This window comes from Camponotus floridanus, unplaced genomic scaffold (assembly GCF_003227725.1).
Source record: "Camponotus floridanus strain SB8 unplaced genomic scaffold, Cflo_v7.5 scaffold119, whole genome shotgun sequence".
Classification (NCBI taxonomy): domain Eukaryota; kingdom Metazoa; phylum Arthropoda; class Insecta; order Hymenoptera; family Formicidae; genus Camponotus; species Camponotus floridanus.
Genome location: NW_020229236.1, coordinates 256004 through 271575, shown reverse-complemented (window position 1 = coordinate 271575; position 15572 = coordinate 256004). Strand labels below are relative to the sequence as shown.

General features: G+C 34.2%; 2 protein-coding genes across 2 annotated transcripts; both read left to right on the top strand.

Moving 5' to 3' along the window:
- The first annotated feature begins 6013 nt into the window (after positions 1-6013).
- LOC105256233 lies at positions 6014-9535 on the top strand. Its single transcript, XM_011265977.2, has 4 exons — positions 6014-6183; positions 6766-6958; positions 7882-8189; positions 8415-9535. The coding sequence occupies exons 1-4, from the start codon at positions 6175-6177 to the stop codon at positions 8928-8930; spliced, it is 1026 nt and encodes a 341-aa protein (XP_011264279.1). The 5' UTR covers positions 6014-6174; the 3' UTR covers positions 8931-9535.
- Positions 9536-10317: 782 nt separating this feature from the next.
- On the top strand, positions 10318-14821 carry LOC105256234 (facilitated trehalose transporter Tret1). The gene is made up of 6 exons (XM_011265978.3): positions 10318-10553; positions 11146-11407; positions 12184-12344; positions 13173-13448; positions 13658-13905; positions 14111-14821. The coding sequence occupies exons 1-6, from the start codon at positions 10469-10471 to the stop codon at positions 14498-14500; spliced, it is 1422 nt and encodes a 473-aa protein (XP_011264280.1). The 5' UTR covers positions 10318-10468; the 3' UTR covers positions 14501-14821.
- Positions 14822-15572: the final 751 nt, after the last annotated feature.

The following is a 15572-nucleotide window of genomic DNA, read 5'->3' as shown; positions in this document are numbered from 1 at the left end:
TACTTATATAAAATGTGAATTAAGCTCTTTAATTTACTGACATGTGAAAGAAAGAGAGAGAGAGAGAGAGTATATCATATAATTAATTGTTAAATTATTCTCTCGTGCTATTTTTAATGCAGCGTATGTTATTCACGCATATATTACACATATGTATGAAAACGGATGAAATAATAGGACGAAAAAAAAAGAAATGTCTTCTCCCACACGTTGCAATCTCCATAAGTCTAGCGTACGATACCGATATGAGAAAATTAATCTCACGTGCGCCTTCTCGTAGCAATCTCACGTCACGATCTATGTGTGATCCACTTTTCCTTATCTGCGGCATGAAAATATCGCGAATCAGTTATCTGCTCTGGACAATAATTATACTTTAAATCACCAGTTCCATGATCATTAATGCTTCGTATCGATTCCACAAGCCGAATATTTATTTCACGATAACGAAACGTTGATTACTCCTAGTAATAAAAATCACAGTAGATTCTATCATGCACAAGTCTCCCCAAAGGGAGGGAAAAAAATATAATTAACATCGATATTAACAACATAAATTAAAAAAAAAGAAACGAGTTTTGTAAAAATCTCTTCAAAATCTCTGGTGTACAAATTATTATAAAATCGAAGAAATACCTCGGCATTTGTAATTCTGAATACGCTTAATGCGTATATCCCCTAATAATAAATAGCGGTAATAAATATTTCGCGACTCTAATGAGATAACTACTTACGACTAAGCGAGATATTAAGGATAGTCGGAATACAATACTTATTAAAGTATCGCGATCGATCTTAATTGATCGCCGGCCGTTCCTCGCGGCCAGCACGCGCAACCTTGCACCGCTTATCGTTACGTGCGCGCGTTAAGGCCTCCTCTCGTGGGAGGCAGGCCGATAAAAGCGGCCCGGAGTAGCCGGGGTGCCCGGGCAATCAGCAAATGGAATCGTTAGTTAGTCCCTTAGTAATCTTCGATCGGACGTTAGTTCCTTCTTGTAGTACACGCTTGCGGCCAACGATCGTGATTCACGATCGCGTTCGAGCCACCCTAGGATTTCGCGCGCGCGCGCGCGCGCGTCTCGGCTAATTAGCATATTATTTATCGCCCTTTTATAATTGCCTGCGCGAATTTTCGTAGCAGGAATAACCAACCGCGCCCGCTGGCGATTTATGTCGGGAGTCTAATTTGATTAGACTCCCGGACATGATTATCGTATCCGGTGTACGTTGTCGAAGTCTCGAGAAGGGAGGGAATTTATTGGGAATCGTATTATCGCGTTTCTATCTCGGAGCCGTCCCACGTCGTCGATATATATATAATTATGAATACTTTTTTTCCGCGCCTTCTAAAAATGACTCCGCTGACGATGCGCGGAATGTGCGGGGGAGTTCGCGCGAGTTATTTCAGCCGCCTGTCACGACTGTCGGTCTTAGGGGAAGATTTTACGGGTCGTGCTCGTAAATCAGGCTGTTCCCGGCAACGCAAAGAGACGGTGAAACGGATCTATTTATATTCGTCGACGCGATGCGCGTTTCATCCGGATCAAAACTGACGTTGCATTCTTACTGCGGTTTGTGCAGTGGTGCGTGGACGGATGAAATCTGGAAGGTATCAAAATGTACTTGTATTCATTTCAAAGAATTGGTAGATTAACGGAAAATTGACGATAGAAACTTTGTAAATGGCTCTGTAAAGTTTTTGATAGCCAGAAAAATTTAATTTTTAAGTCTCATCTTTTTATCAGATACTGCGATACATATGCATGTAGACAAAAAGGACAATAAATAATATATATAATAAATAAAATATAATAATATATAATAATAATATATAATAAATATATATAACAATAATATATAATAAATAATATATAATAAATAAATAAAATTATATAATAATAATAAATAATAAATACAATAATAATGTATATTAGTTGATGTATGTATTCGTAATGAAAATCTTGTGAAATATTTATTAATAAATGTTTTCCTTCGTCAATAATTTATACTTTATCGTTAGAAATAGAAAAATTGTACGATGCTGGCAAACGTCCTGTTAGACACCACTGTACGAGAAGCGAGTCAACGATCTCCGAGGCGAATGAGCAAGAAAAATTCTCCGGCCTTCCGTAAAAGGCGAAGCCGAATATCTTGTAGATGTATCCTGTTTGTGCGAAAATACGGGAATAATATTATGTACGAGAAAAATATATACGAATGCATTGAGGCTGTGGCATGTATCGTATCAAAATCGTATGATACGCGCAAAAAAGATGAGGCGGCTGCGGGAGAATATCAAATTCTTACACCAATGTTTGGCAAAGCTAAGAAAACGGACGGAAAGAGAAACGAGAATTTTGCCATCGAGAAACATACTTGTTCAATGAGCAAAATGTAAGGGACGAGACACGTAGTTCGTACGTAAACAATGAGTAAAACGTAAACGTCGGGAAATGTAATATTTACTAGATGGTAGGTAGACGTTGTGTACCCAGTGGTAGATGGACATTTTGTGTACACAAAGCTGTGTACTTAAAAGCTTGCCTATTACAAGTAGAATTGCTGTCCGGATATTGACCGTTGAAGGCAGAATTACTACTATGAAAGTATCAATAAGAAATAAAATAGTTTAGATGCTCTCCAAAATCATTTGCGATGATAAAATCTTATAATGATAAGAAAAAATTATAATAAATATAATAAATTTAATTTAATAATAAATTTAATAATAAAATGAAAATCGAGTTATATCTCTTTTCAATGTAATTCTTTTGAGAGAAATTTTTAAATTTGTAATTTGCGAAATTCTATATAAAACAAAAGTTGATATACACTGTAGCTAATAAGATGAAGTTGCCATTCATCTTCGGCCGTGTCGAAATACTGAATTGTAAATTTTTCTTTACAACGATTTAACAGATCGGTGCATCCATAGGCGTTCTAAACCATATATATCGCGATTTAAGAAGTTGAAAGAAAGGGTTTCGCGCTACTGATCTTTATTCCGGAAGGAGAACTTTTAACGAATGGAATACGAAAGAGTTTTTGCAATGCTAGCTTTTCCTAAACTAAGAATAGTTTGTAATTACGCTATAAATTTGTGATTAAGCTATAATAATATCAATGGCGTTTAACGACGTAATAATTATTTCATGTAACATTGAAATTATTGTCGATAGATTCTGTCAATAATAGGGAACTTATGATAGTAAAAATAGCTTCGCGGAACTGGACGGCAATTTGAGGACATGAATTTTGAAATAATGGAAGCCGTTTGTGTCTTTAAATAGCACGAACGAAAACTATTCGAAAAATTACAGGAGAAAGGCAAGAAATAATATATATATTATTGTATATATTTGTATATATTTTTCTAATAAGTATTAAATCGAATATTATTATTAGAATTTTATTTAATATTGGATCTTTATTTATTATTATTGAATAGTTAATTACTGAATATTCAATATTGAAATTTTTATTTTTATTTATTGTTGGAAGAATTTTTTAAAAATATAATAAATCACGAGGAAAGGATTGAAAGATGTATTTAATAGAAGAAAGTCAGTAGTGTATGTGTTCGTATTGCTAATTGATGCGTATAGCTTGTATTTTGAAAATGATGTATAATTATTTGCGAAACTATGATAAAATTCGAAATTACAACGTCTGATTTATTTTAATAAGATACTAAACTATTTTGAATCTTTTAAAGTTGACTCCGAGAGAGATAATAGATTGAATTCCTCTCTCTTTTTCTCTCTTTTTCCTTACATACCGAGGGAATTGATAGTTACCATTGTTTTTGTTCCACGGGGGGGTTGATTTAGGATCACTGCGTCGTCCTCTCGTCGTATTCTCAACAGAATTGCATTGCCATATGTATGTGCGACTGGATAGTCCGCTCTACGAGTGCCATTTAATGCGAGATGAGAAACAGAGAGAGAGAGAGAGAGAAGGAGAAAAAGAAGGAAGGAGAGAAGGCCCGTTTAGTGCCAATGTCAAAACCAACGCAACACCGCCTACGTGCTCATGTGTGTCGGCAAAAGAAGCCTTCTCTCATCGTCGGCGGCGACTTGTTGCGCGAGCGAATACGTGAGTAATTCCATCGGAATTGATGAACTCGTTACGCTCATATCGTTCCCTTACATCGTCGGATTAAGCGTGCCGGCCGTAAATTCGCGGCGGGCATTATTTATGCGATCATCGGTGTCGAGACGCAGCGGCAGCGGCTCTCGAGGAGGCCCCTGCGGCCGCGTCCTGGACCTTCCCTAAAGAGATGCCACCTCTTGCCGCCCTTTAATTGCATTCGCAGTTAATTGCGTTCGTTTCTATTTGCCCGACTTCGATCTTTGTCGAGAGCGCGAGCGTCGCTTTTAATCCCTCGAAGCGTTTAATCTTGCTCCATATCTCGTTGAAAGCTATGCTTTTGTCATGGATGGTTTCATTAGATGCGACGAGTTTAAAAGTTCCAACAGTATCCTTTGTAATGAAATCTTCTATCATGACGCATTTATGAAAAAATATGAATTATGATTTTAAAAAAATAAAATATATAAATAGGAAAAAATAGGTAAAAAATGAAAATTAATAAAATTTTAATATAAGATTGTATATATAATTATTTTGACGTATTTAAAAATTATATATCATAATTAATTATTTTATATTTAATTAATATTAAGTAATTACATATTAATTATTTAATGTTAATTCAATATAAAATAATTATAATTAACACATGGTGGATTGCGATGAAGTCGAAAAATATTTTACAAATGGATACATCGCAAATCTTCGTTTATCGGATTTTCCTCAAAGAAAATTAATTTCTTGAAAAATACTGCAATTGCAAATAACTTTTATTTTACCGATTAATTATCGTTCATTGTCATTTTCAGATCGAATTACTTAGATTTTTATATGAAGATTTGATTCGCGATGGAAAAACGATGTCGCGCGAGAGAGATTCATCTTGGATACGTTTAAATGTGTTATGGCGTTGTGTAATAGCTAGTATATTTGCATTGGTATGCGCAAGACCATCTCTTCCGTCCATTACATGCCCTCCAATGTCACTTTGTAGCTCGTAATCACACGTGCGGTTATCGTCTTAGCATTGTGACGTGACGAGGCGCAGATTATTACGTATTTGGATAAGGAATACCTAGAGTAACTAGCAATAATGCACTCGGGATAATCTGATAAAGATCGCGCAAGTAAAGGTTCGCATAAATTATGTGCGTGTCTTTGATTAAAATCGTGATAAGATATACAAACATGATGATAACAAACTATCAAAGATTATCAGTTATAATCCAATGATAATTTCAACGTCAATATCAATCCTGAAGAGAGAATTCCGAAAAGTTATTGAAATAAGTTGTTTTACACACACGATATATAATACAAAAATATATGTTTATTGATTCTTTTCAAGAGAATTAACTCAGACAAATTTTATTTTCAGGCAAGATTCATTTGAACATCTATCTACAAGTTTAATAAAGTCAAACTCGCCGCCGATAAAATAATTTATACTTATTTACAATTAATTTCTTATAAGTACAATAATATTCTAAAATAATTTATTTATTATTAATATTACTTATAACGAATGAAGCCCACAGTACTTCCTGCGAGGAAAAGACTTAAAATCCAATCAGCGAATTATCTCTCTTTGCACCATCACCTCTATTACGATCGCCCTATGCGTTCATTCTTATTACATGGGGCGCGTCGAAAAATGCGCATCCTTGGCGGACGCGTTTGGTGGCCGGAATGCGCGAAAGATCGACACACACGGCTCGTATTCAGCGCCAATAAATATTGATTTATCGGTCTGGAAATCGAGCGCGGGGTGATTTGCGACCGCGGGCAACTGGACCTGGGCCCAAGGGCCCCGTGAGCGCGTTCCGTGCCCCATAGGGCCCCCATGCACGCGAGATGCTAGGTGGGGAACCACCGTAAACCTCCGCGCGCGCGGCTGATCCACGGGATCCTATATAAGAGGATGCGACCGAGAGCTTACACTCCGAGAGCTCTCACATCCGTTACCCGACTCTCACCGGGATTACCCTGGACGAGCGAGGAAAAAAAGTCGCGATCGGAGGGACCTGATCCACACGATCGATTAATCGATTCATCAACAATCTGATTCACCCAAGGACGATCATGATACTCGTGAGTGCGAACCCCAGTTTTACATAGGCGCGAATTTTCACGCTTATCGAGTAATTAGAGAAAGATTAATGATAGTTGAATGTAATTTATGTTTAATATTGCAAGATCGGCAAAGTTTGTTTCGCTAGCGCGCCCTTTGACTAATTTAAAATTAATTTCGGGGAGCTTGTAAAGAAAGAGAGAGGTCTCGTGGGCTCCCTAATTTAAGTTCGTCATGTCTCTTCGTGATACGCGAATAAACTTTTAGCATTTTAGCTCTTGTTCGATGAACGAGCAGAATAAATTAAAGTTTTACGCAATTCAATTTGTCGCGTCCCGATAAGAATTCAACATTAAAGGAGAAACCCTCGACACACATTTGCAACCGTATCGAGTCTACGTTATTTAATTACTCGTGCATATTTTAAGACAAGATCCATATTAATGTCAACAACCGCTCTTGCACCGAATGCATAGAAATCAGGATGCGCGGCGATCAGCACCGTCCCGGTAATAACTATTGATTTGAAGAAACCGCGATATGCGGTTGCGATTATTTATTAACGATCCAAGTCCTGGATTCCTCGTTTTTCTTATTCACAGGCGATTTTGTGCAGTCTCGTCGTCGGACGAGCCATCGCTTCGCCGATCGCCAACGTCTGGCTGAGTCCAATACCGGCTCTTTCGCCATTGAGACAGTTTCACATGCAAGACGGATCGGGGTCTTATCAATATTCCTTCACGGGTCCCCATCATGCCAAAGCGGAATCTACTTTGAACGGTGTAACGCAGGGTGGTAAGTCTTAGTTTCATGCATTTTAATCATTCTTTCGTATATTATAATATTAAAAAATTCCTAGAATATTTTATATTATTATATATATTATTATATAAAAATATATAATAAATATATAATAATATATTATTTTATTATTATTATATAATAATAATATATTATTATTATTATTATTATATATTATAATAATATATTAATATATATAATATATATATTAATAATATATTAATATATATAATATATATAATAATTTATTATAATACGTATAATAATATATAATAACATATATAATAATTTATTATGCATAATAATAAATTAAATAAGATATATAATAATTTATTATAAATGATACGTATGTTACGTTACATAAGGTGAAATTTTTTTTATTTGTTGTGCCAACGATAAGTGCGATTCGCTTTCGCGATTCAAGATGCATGCCGCGAGTGCATAAATGGAATGCATTCTTTTGCGAAGTGTATTACAAGAGGAGCATTACCGGCCTACGTTCACGAAAGAATCTTTCACTAATCGCTAACATGACGTAAGAAAGACGCCCATACGTGTCGCATGCTCGTCTCTGCAAATTTCCTCGGATGACAATGTGCGGTTGCATGTTTGAATCGCTCGTTTCTCGATGCAATGTGATGACTCACGATATGATGCGCATGCAATGCATTATAACGTGAAATTGTATGTAATCGCTAAATATATATCTATCTCTATTAATGTTATTTTATATATATAAATACTAATTAATAGTAGCGTTTATTGGAGTAAATGATACGTATTATGATACATATTAATACGGTAAACGTAGCATAATTTGCATCGCAGCTATATTTGTTCCAAAAGCATCGTCTGATATTTCCTAGATAATATAATAGTGCCGTTTATCAAAGGACATTATCTCTACGTTTCCTTAGGATACTCCTACATCGATGCAAATGGAATTTTGCAAACGGTCTCATACACGGCAGACGATGAGAACGGATTCAGGGTCAGCGCGAGCAATTTACCGCAACCTCCAAAGGATGAATTGCAAACGATACAAGACACGCCAGAAGTGGCCGCGGCGAAAAGGAATCACCTCGAGGAATTGCAAAAGTCGCAACAGGCCAATTGGCAGGATCAGAATCTCTTGTCGTATAAAATCCTGCCGTCATACTTCAGCTTCGCTCAAATCCAGCAAGATGGAAATGGCAAAACTGGACTGAACTCGCAAGAAACGCAAGTAAGTTGCGATTTTGTCAATATTTCAATCAAACTTCAGTTACAAAAAAGCGGTAATAAAATCCAATCATATGTTCTTGTAAAAAAAACATTTAAATGGGCAATTTTAATACATCACGATTGCTACAGATTTGATATGCATATTAAAAAATCGTTACAATAATGTTTTAAATAACACAGAAGCTTTACGTAAAAGTTCAATAATTTTTCATTTAACTTTTCTTAGAGCACTAAGAATCCGTTCTTGCTGTCAAGATCGGAGGCAGAAAGAATCAATGTCCCTAAGCCAGATCCAAGTCTCTCGAAGATATCGCCTACGTCTTCGAGTCCCACCATCATCTCGTCACCCACTTCAGCATCATTAAAGGAAAGTACGCTTCTCAAGCGCGATCAACAGGCGCAAACGTCTTCTAATCAGAATGCGTTGCAGCATGCGGGAAAGTTTGTACCACTTGCCGCCAGTATCCAGAGACCGGTAGCCATGCCTACATCCTACGTACTTCCGGTGGTGCCTTATAGATTTCTTCATAGTTCGCTGCATCATACCCAGGACTCCCTGGGCCAATATGATTACAGTTACACCGGGGACTCGAGCGCCAAAACCGAATCCAGATCGCTCGACGGTACCACTAGGGGAGCCTATAGTTATATCGATCCCAATGGAATTCTTCAGCAGGTGCATTACGTTGCTGATCATAATGGATTTAGGGTCTTGGCAACTAATCTGCCCGAAGCCAAATGATGATGACATAGGAAATGTCCCGCGGGATGTAAAAGCGTTCGTTTTCGGAAAAAAAATGCGATGTGTACGAGACGTCAAAATATTAATACTTGTAATTTCCACATTACTATATTTTTTCACACTGAACTTTAATCTTGTGAAAAAATTTATTTTTAAACTTGAGGTTTATAAAAAAACTAAAATATTTCTATAAATTTCGAGCGTGTCAAATAACTCATTTCAATAGAGAAATAAAGCACGAAAAACTAAATTGATGTAGCTCATGTATGTATTTAAATAATTTTATTTTTATATAAAAATTCTTTTTTAAATTCATCCACAGATACATTGCCTCGTATAATAAATATCGGTGTCGGGAAAGATTTTCGAGAAAGAGTAATACGCGAATGCTTCTCGAGTTTGTTCGACAATTATTTTTGTGGAAATGCGAAGGAATAAACTTGATTCGTATTCGAATATCCTCTTAAAACTAACTTTATTTTTTTTTGTAACGTTAAGTTAACTTCGTAATTGGTTTATTATCAAATAAATTATTTTACGATATTATAGACATTTTGATCATCCTTAATTAAAACATAAATAATATCGTATTTTTGTTAATAGATTGCACTTATTGACCATATTTCGTAAATATAAATGAAAAATGCATTTTTTTATTATTGTCTTTGTGTACTATCCTCTCATTTTATTGATTTTTTCTATATATATATATATGTATGTAGCCATCTCTAAAATAATATTAAACGGACTTGACATGATTTAATATTTTTATGTGTATAATATTTTTATAGATATTTATATTTTTATTATGTAGTAAAAGATTAAGTATTTTGTTAAAGGAACTAAATTATTATTTTATGAATCTTGAAGTTATCCAAATTCTTAATCTTTGTCCTTAATACTTTCGTATCTTTAAACTTAAAATATTTCGACGTTTTGAAGTTTCGCAGCTTGTAAATTCGCAAAAAATACTTTTTATACAGAGAACGGATTTACTCAGAAAAACTTATGAAAATGTCACGCAAATTTCAGTATTTATTCAAAAAATAAAATAATACGTATATTTGTATTCAAGAAACATGCTTGTATATTTTGGCTCTACCGAGCACGTAATGAGAAGGGAAACAGCTGCGTTAAATGCAACGCATGAAACACCCTGTTCAAAGCATAAACGCATTCTGAATAGCTGCAGATGAACTTTATTTGCATGCGCAATTGTCTCGTCAGTTTAATACGTGTAAGATATAGAGACTCCGGGATTCTCTACGATAATATGAACGACTTCTTTTATGTGGTAAGCACTTGACGGATTATTACGTAAGCATTAGGGTCACAACATATAATCGGTCAAGATGCTGATAAGATTTGTTGGGGCAGAGACGTGGAATTATAAAATGAACAGTATTCGACGGACTGAGATCAGTACCACTTGAAATATATATTTCCCTCTCTTTCTTGCGCGCTCAAAGTATTGATTGTTTTCGATTTATTTTCGGCAAACGTTTTAAGTAATTAAAGCAATCGCGTGATCTCACACAATGGCATTAATTTCATCGAGGAACGAGGAATCGACGTACGAGGGGCCGACTTCGAAATACGTGCAATATGCGGGCGTGTTTGCGGGTGAGTTTTTGTGCTTAATCCTCGTGAACTAGCGCGGCGTTAAAACGCAGTTGCATTTGCATATGAATATTTAATAGCCATGATAATTTCATCAAAAGCGGCGAATCCCACGCGCGTATATATTTAAAATATAAAGCTTCCAGATTTCAAGAGCCATAAATATGTAAATCCACTTTTATCTCTTTATAGCCTCTTTGAAAACTTAAAACTAGCCTTTGAAAACTCAAACTTTCACGCGCGATTGCAACATTAATCCTCGCTCGCGTATATTAATTTAATTGGAAGTTCGCGTATCGCAGTTAAAACTAGTTCCCTCCTCGCGATAGACATCTCTTGACTGTGTAATTTAACTTCGCCGCTGCGTGCCTGTGGGATCTAAAAGCGAGGAATGTCAAGAATAACGCGAAGTAAAAGAATCCTCAAGACGCGAAGTGTCTCTCTCTGAAGAGATATAAAATATATTTTTCGAGATGTGGATCAAATAAAATATTTTTCTCAAGATATATTCTCGCGATATATTCTCTCTCTCTCTTTCTCTCTTTTTTTTCGATATGTTAACATATTTGACATTTACTTTCCACTACTGCTTTAGCGACACTCGCCGCGTTTTCAATCGGCACATATTTGTCATGGACATCATCCGCTTTGCCTCTTTACAATAAGACCGACACGTTATCCGTTAGTGATCAGGAAGCCTCCTGGATCTCATCCTTGGTCCCTCTCGGCGCTATCCCGATTACTATACCGGCGGGAATTCTGGCGGATAAATTTGGTCGGAAGAGAACGATCTGGGCGATAACTGTACCTTTATTTTTATGCTGGTACATTATCGGATTCGCGCAGAGTAAAATATGGTGAGAAAGTTTACTTTAAATTTTTCTTCAATTTCGATATATAATCGTTATACATAATTTAAATTCTTCGTATTACGAAAAAAAAGATATATATTATGAGCGCATAAAAAGAATCTAAATTTTTATGTTATATTCATTATAGTATGATCTTTATATTTAAAAAATAATATGTTCAAATTTTATTTTAAGTTTTATCGTTAATTTATATTGTACAACAATGAGCTCCGATTGATGGAAAAGTAATTATTTTCGAAAGCTTAGGATATTTTCTATTACGATTGAGAGGATTGAGTGAGTTTAATATTATTATTCTAACGGACGATTATCGGAAGCCGAGTCAGTCAGGTACAATTAACAATACAATCTGAGCGGATAATTGACAGATTAGAACGGATACAAGTCAACAAAATCCTTGTATTGTAACCGCGGATGAAGAATTCAAAGTTTCATTTCATTCCTCGAAAAGACGATCACTTGTACAAGTTATAAATCTTGAAACTTCGCTTGATCATACAATTCTCTCATTCATTTCGCGTCTTTCATGATACTGAAAAACTTTAGCTAGATCGATTTTTATTACACAATTATTTTAATTAATTAAATAAAATAAAATAATTAAATAAATTTTTTTCTTTATCGAGCATCAGTCCTTCAGTTACTAAGAATTTATCCTATCAATCGCATCGGCTGCATTTCCAGCCAGTAGAAGCGACTTTACTATGCGGTTTCCATTGATTTTCTACTTAACTTACGTAATCGAGATTTTCCATTGGAAGGATTTTTCTGGGTCGGTTTGTTGCGGGGGCAGCGAGCGGCGCAGCATCCGTCGTTGTTCCCATGTTCACTTCCGAGATTGTCGAGCAGAGCATTCGGGGCTTACTCGGCACCATTTTTCAGTTGCAAATCACTGCTGGAATCCTCTTCGCATATGCCACTGGTAAAATAATACATGTTCAAATTTTATTTTCATTTTATTTATTTTTATTGTATACTAATGAACTTTAATAGGCAGAAAAAAAATTAATATGGTTCATTCGGACTTTGTCATTAATTAATATCACAAGATTAACTTTAGAAATTAATATTCTTGTGCTCACATGTAATGTTATATTCTCAAACGTTCGACAATTTTAAACAATCTTTAAATAAGGAGGAGTGTCAAGTTCATTTCTTTGGATAGAAAATCTTAGGATTAGTATTTTCTATTACAATAGTCTATTACAATAGTCTATTATAATTAATGGAATATAATTTGTTATGAATATAAAATTAAATCTTCCACGCAAAGTATGTGTCTTTAGTACTATTCAGCAAAACCTGAAATTTAAATTAGAAACATACATTAATGTATAGTTATATATCTTGTTCATCAATATCTGTTTAATAAAGCTAATAATAATTCTGATGTTAATAATAAAAATTTCTAAAAAGAATTCATAAATCAAATATTTGCTTTTCAAATCAATTTTAATTTATGTTGCAATAAATGTAGCCCATCATTTACTGTTGCTGTTTGCATCTATGATGGCAATTATCCAATAACGTAGAAAAATAGAAAAAGTTATCGATAAAGAATCGCATAAGATAATTTAGATTTCATTCATAATAATAGGTTCAATGATAAAATTGAAATCACAAGAATCGCATACGATAATTTAGATTTCATTCATAATGATAAGTTCAATGGTAAAATTGGAAATCACTAGTACAACCCAATTGTACAATAACTTTGTTGAATTGATAAGCGTACGCACAATGTTTGCAGCTTTCACCGATAGTTTGCACGTCATCGCGATACTGTGTTCCGTGGTGCCTGCTTTGCTTTTGATCTCCTTCCCGTTCATACCGGAATCACCAGCGTGGCTGGTCATGCAGGGTCGGAAGAACGAGGCGAATGACGTGCTGAAACACTTCAGAGGGGCTCATTATCGTACCGAGACGGAATTAACTAGACTCGAGCTTCAGGCTTCGGAAATGCGAGAAGCCAAAGCCAGTATTTTTCATCTAAGAAATTATCAAAAAATGACCTGGATCACTCTTGGTAAAGATAAACATTTAATTTTCAAATTAATTTAATTATAATTTCTTTTATATCAAATTAGTTAAATATACCAATAATATTGTTATTAGAATAATAAGTATATAATATTTTGCTGTTTTAATTATCTTTCCTCCTGATAATTTTATTACATATGTATATTTTATGCTGAATTTTATGTGTTAGCATTTTATAATTTGAATGCATTCTAGGCCTAATAATTTTCCAACAACTTTCTGGTATTAATGCTTTGATATTTTACGCAAAGAGGATCTTTGATGACGCGGATTCGATTCTGAGTTCATCCATATCGTCGATGATTGTGGGTGTCGTGCAAGTAATTGCTACTTATTACTCAACTATTCTGATTGAACGCTCCAATAAGAAGCTACTCTTATTCATCAGTATGTCAGTGATGGCTACTTGTATGTTTATATTGTCTGGGTACTTTCACTTTCAGGTAAAGAGCTTTTTAAGTAAATTAAAATAAGTAAATGTTGTTGTAAATTTTATAAATATGAATTTGCAACTACATTAATATTATCTCAGAGATTTTAAGATTTTAAGAATATTAATAATTATCAAATATTAATATTTAGATTTTTATTTAATATTTTACATCGAAATTTTTCACTTGGCTTACGAATTCTGAATTTTTGTTTCAGAACTCGCACGATATATCGAACGTTTCCTGGATCCCTTTGTTCTCCTTTGCGGTATTCATCATGATTTTTAACATCGGCTTGGGTCCGATACCGTGGTTGATGGTCGACAATTTGTTTACGAACAATGTAAAGAGGACGGCGAGCGCTGCCACCGCAATATGTAATTGGACGCTGGCTTTTCTGGTGACGAAATGCTTCCAGGATATGGTCAATCTCATGGGGCTCTCCTCGTCGTTTGCCACGTTCGGCATGATAAGCTTAATCGGAACTGTATTCGTCTCCACGTTGGTGCCGGAGATGAAACAGATGGGCAGAAACGTCGAGGAGATTCAAATCGAATTGTACGGAATGCAAATTAGAACCTCGAGGGAAACAGATCCCGAAATATGACGATGAAATAATTTACTGTTCTTGTACTTTTGCAGTTAAATTGAAATACTTGGCAAAAGTACGAACAGTATTGTACTATATTTTATAAATTAAGAAATTAAGAAATTTGACGTAGGAAGAGATGTAATTTTAAACTTCAGATGAAAGGAATCTCTCTTTACATTGCATCTTTTGATACGACTAGTCCGCATACCAAGACTATTCTTGATATTTCTTCTGTTTTATCTCGGAATTCGAGACAAGATTATGATAAGATATTCAATTAATTATTAAATCAATAACGATATTAAAATTATTGTTCTTGTCAAGATTGTTGATTTTTAAAAGAGCTAAATGTAATATGTACATTAATAAATAAAAATATTTATATTAATGAATTTATAAATACAATAAATAAAATAAACAATCTAAAATTTTATAAAACTATTTATATATAGAACAAAAGAATTAATCTCGATTTACTTGTGTCATATTTATATTGTATTTTAGGAAGTAAACGTGACATAAGTAGTAATAATTTTATCTTAAATTCTATTTTAAAGATGTTGAATATATTATTTTATACAATATTGTTCAGGAAATAAAAATTAGATAAAAATTAGATAAAAGTTATTAATAAAATCGAGACAAGATAATACAAGATGAGATTTTTGTTACAATGATTCAAGACCAAGATAAGATTTATGTTCTCAAAAATTTTCAATATAAATACAATATTCATATTATATTCTCTTATTTTCTTGTGCAATACTCTTGATAATTGCAGCTGTGGAAAATATTTTTAATAATTAGCGATTCTTGTTGTTTTTTAGATAATTATATTTAAAGAGAAAAATTATGTAAATTATGTAGTGAGCATTTTACATTTATTTTTCTTTTCCTCTTTTTTAAAATCTTATATAATACATATATAATAGAATTAATTTCTATTTATTACGTACCTTGTGAAATGAATGTGTCCCGCCGTTGAACTTCCGTATTTGTGAAACGTGAATTGTGAAAGATCACAAGGCCGTTTATACATATTCACATATTTATTTTGCATCCGTTTTTTTTACGTATTTATACGATA

Bases quoted from the DNA above. Each gene is read 5' to 3' on its own strand.
- LOC105256233 (XM_011265977.2), top strand. The intron at 6,959-7,881 runs GTAAGTCTTAGT...ACGTTTCCTTAG, and splicing joins GAACGGTGTAACGCAGGGTG to GATACTCCTACATCGATGCA. The intron at 8,190-8,414 runs GTAAGTTGCGAT...AACTTTTCTTAG, and splicing joins TGAACTCGCAAGAAACGCAA to AGCACTAAGAATCCGTTCTT.
- LOC105256234 (XM_011265978.3), top strand. From the start codon at position 10,469: ATGGCATTAATTTCATCGAGGAACGAGGAATCGACGTACGAGGGGCCG. The intron at 10,554-11,145 runs GTGAGTTTTTGT...CTACTGCTTTAG, and splicing joins ATATGCGGGCGTGTTTGCGG to CGACACTCGCCGCGTTTTCA. The intron at 12,345-13,172 runs GTAAAATAATAC...CAATGTTTGCAG, and splicing joins CCTCTTCGCATATGCCACTG to CTTTCACCGATAGTTTGCAC.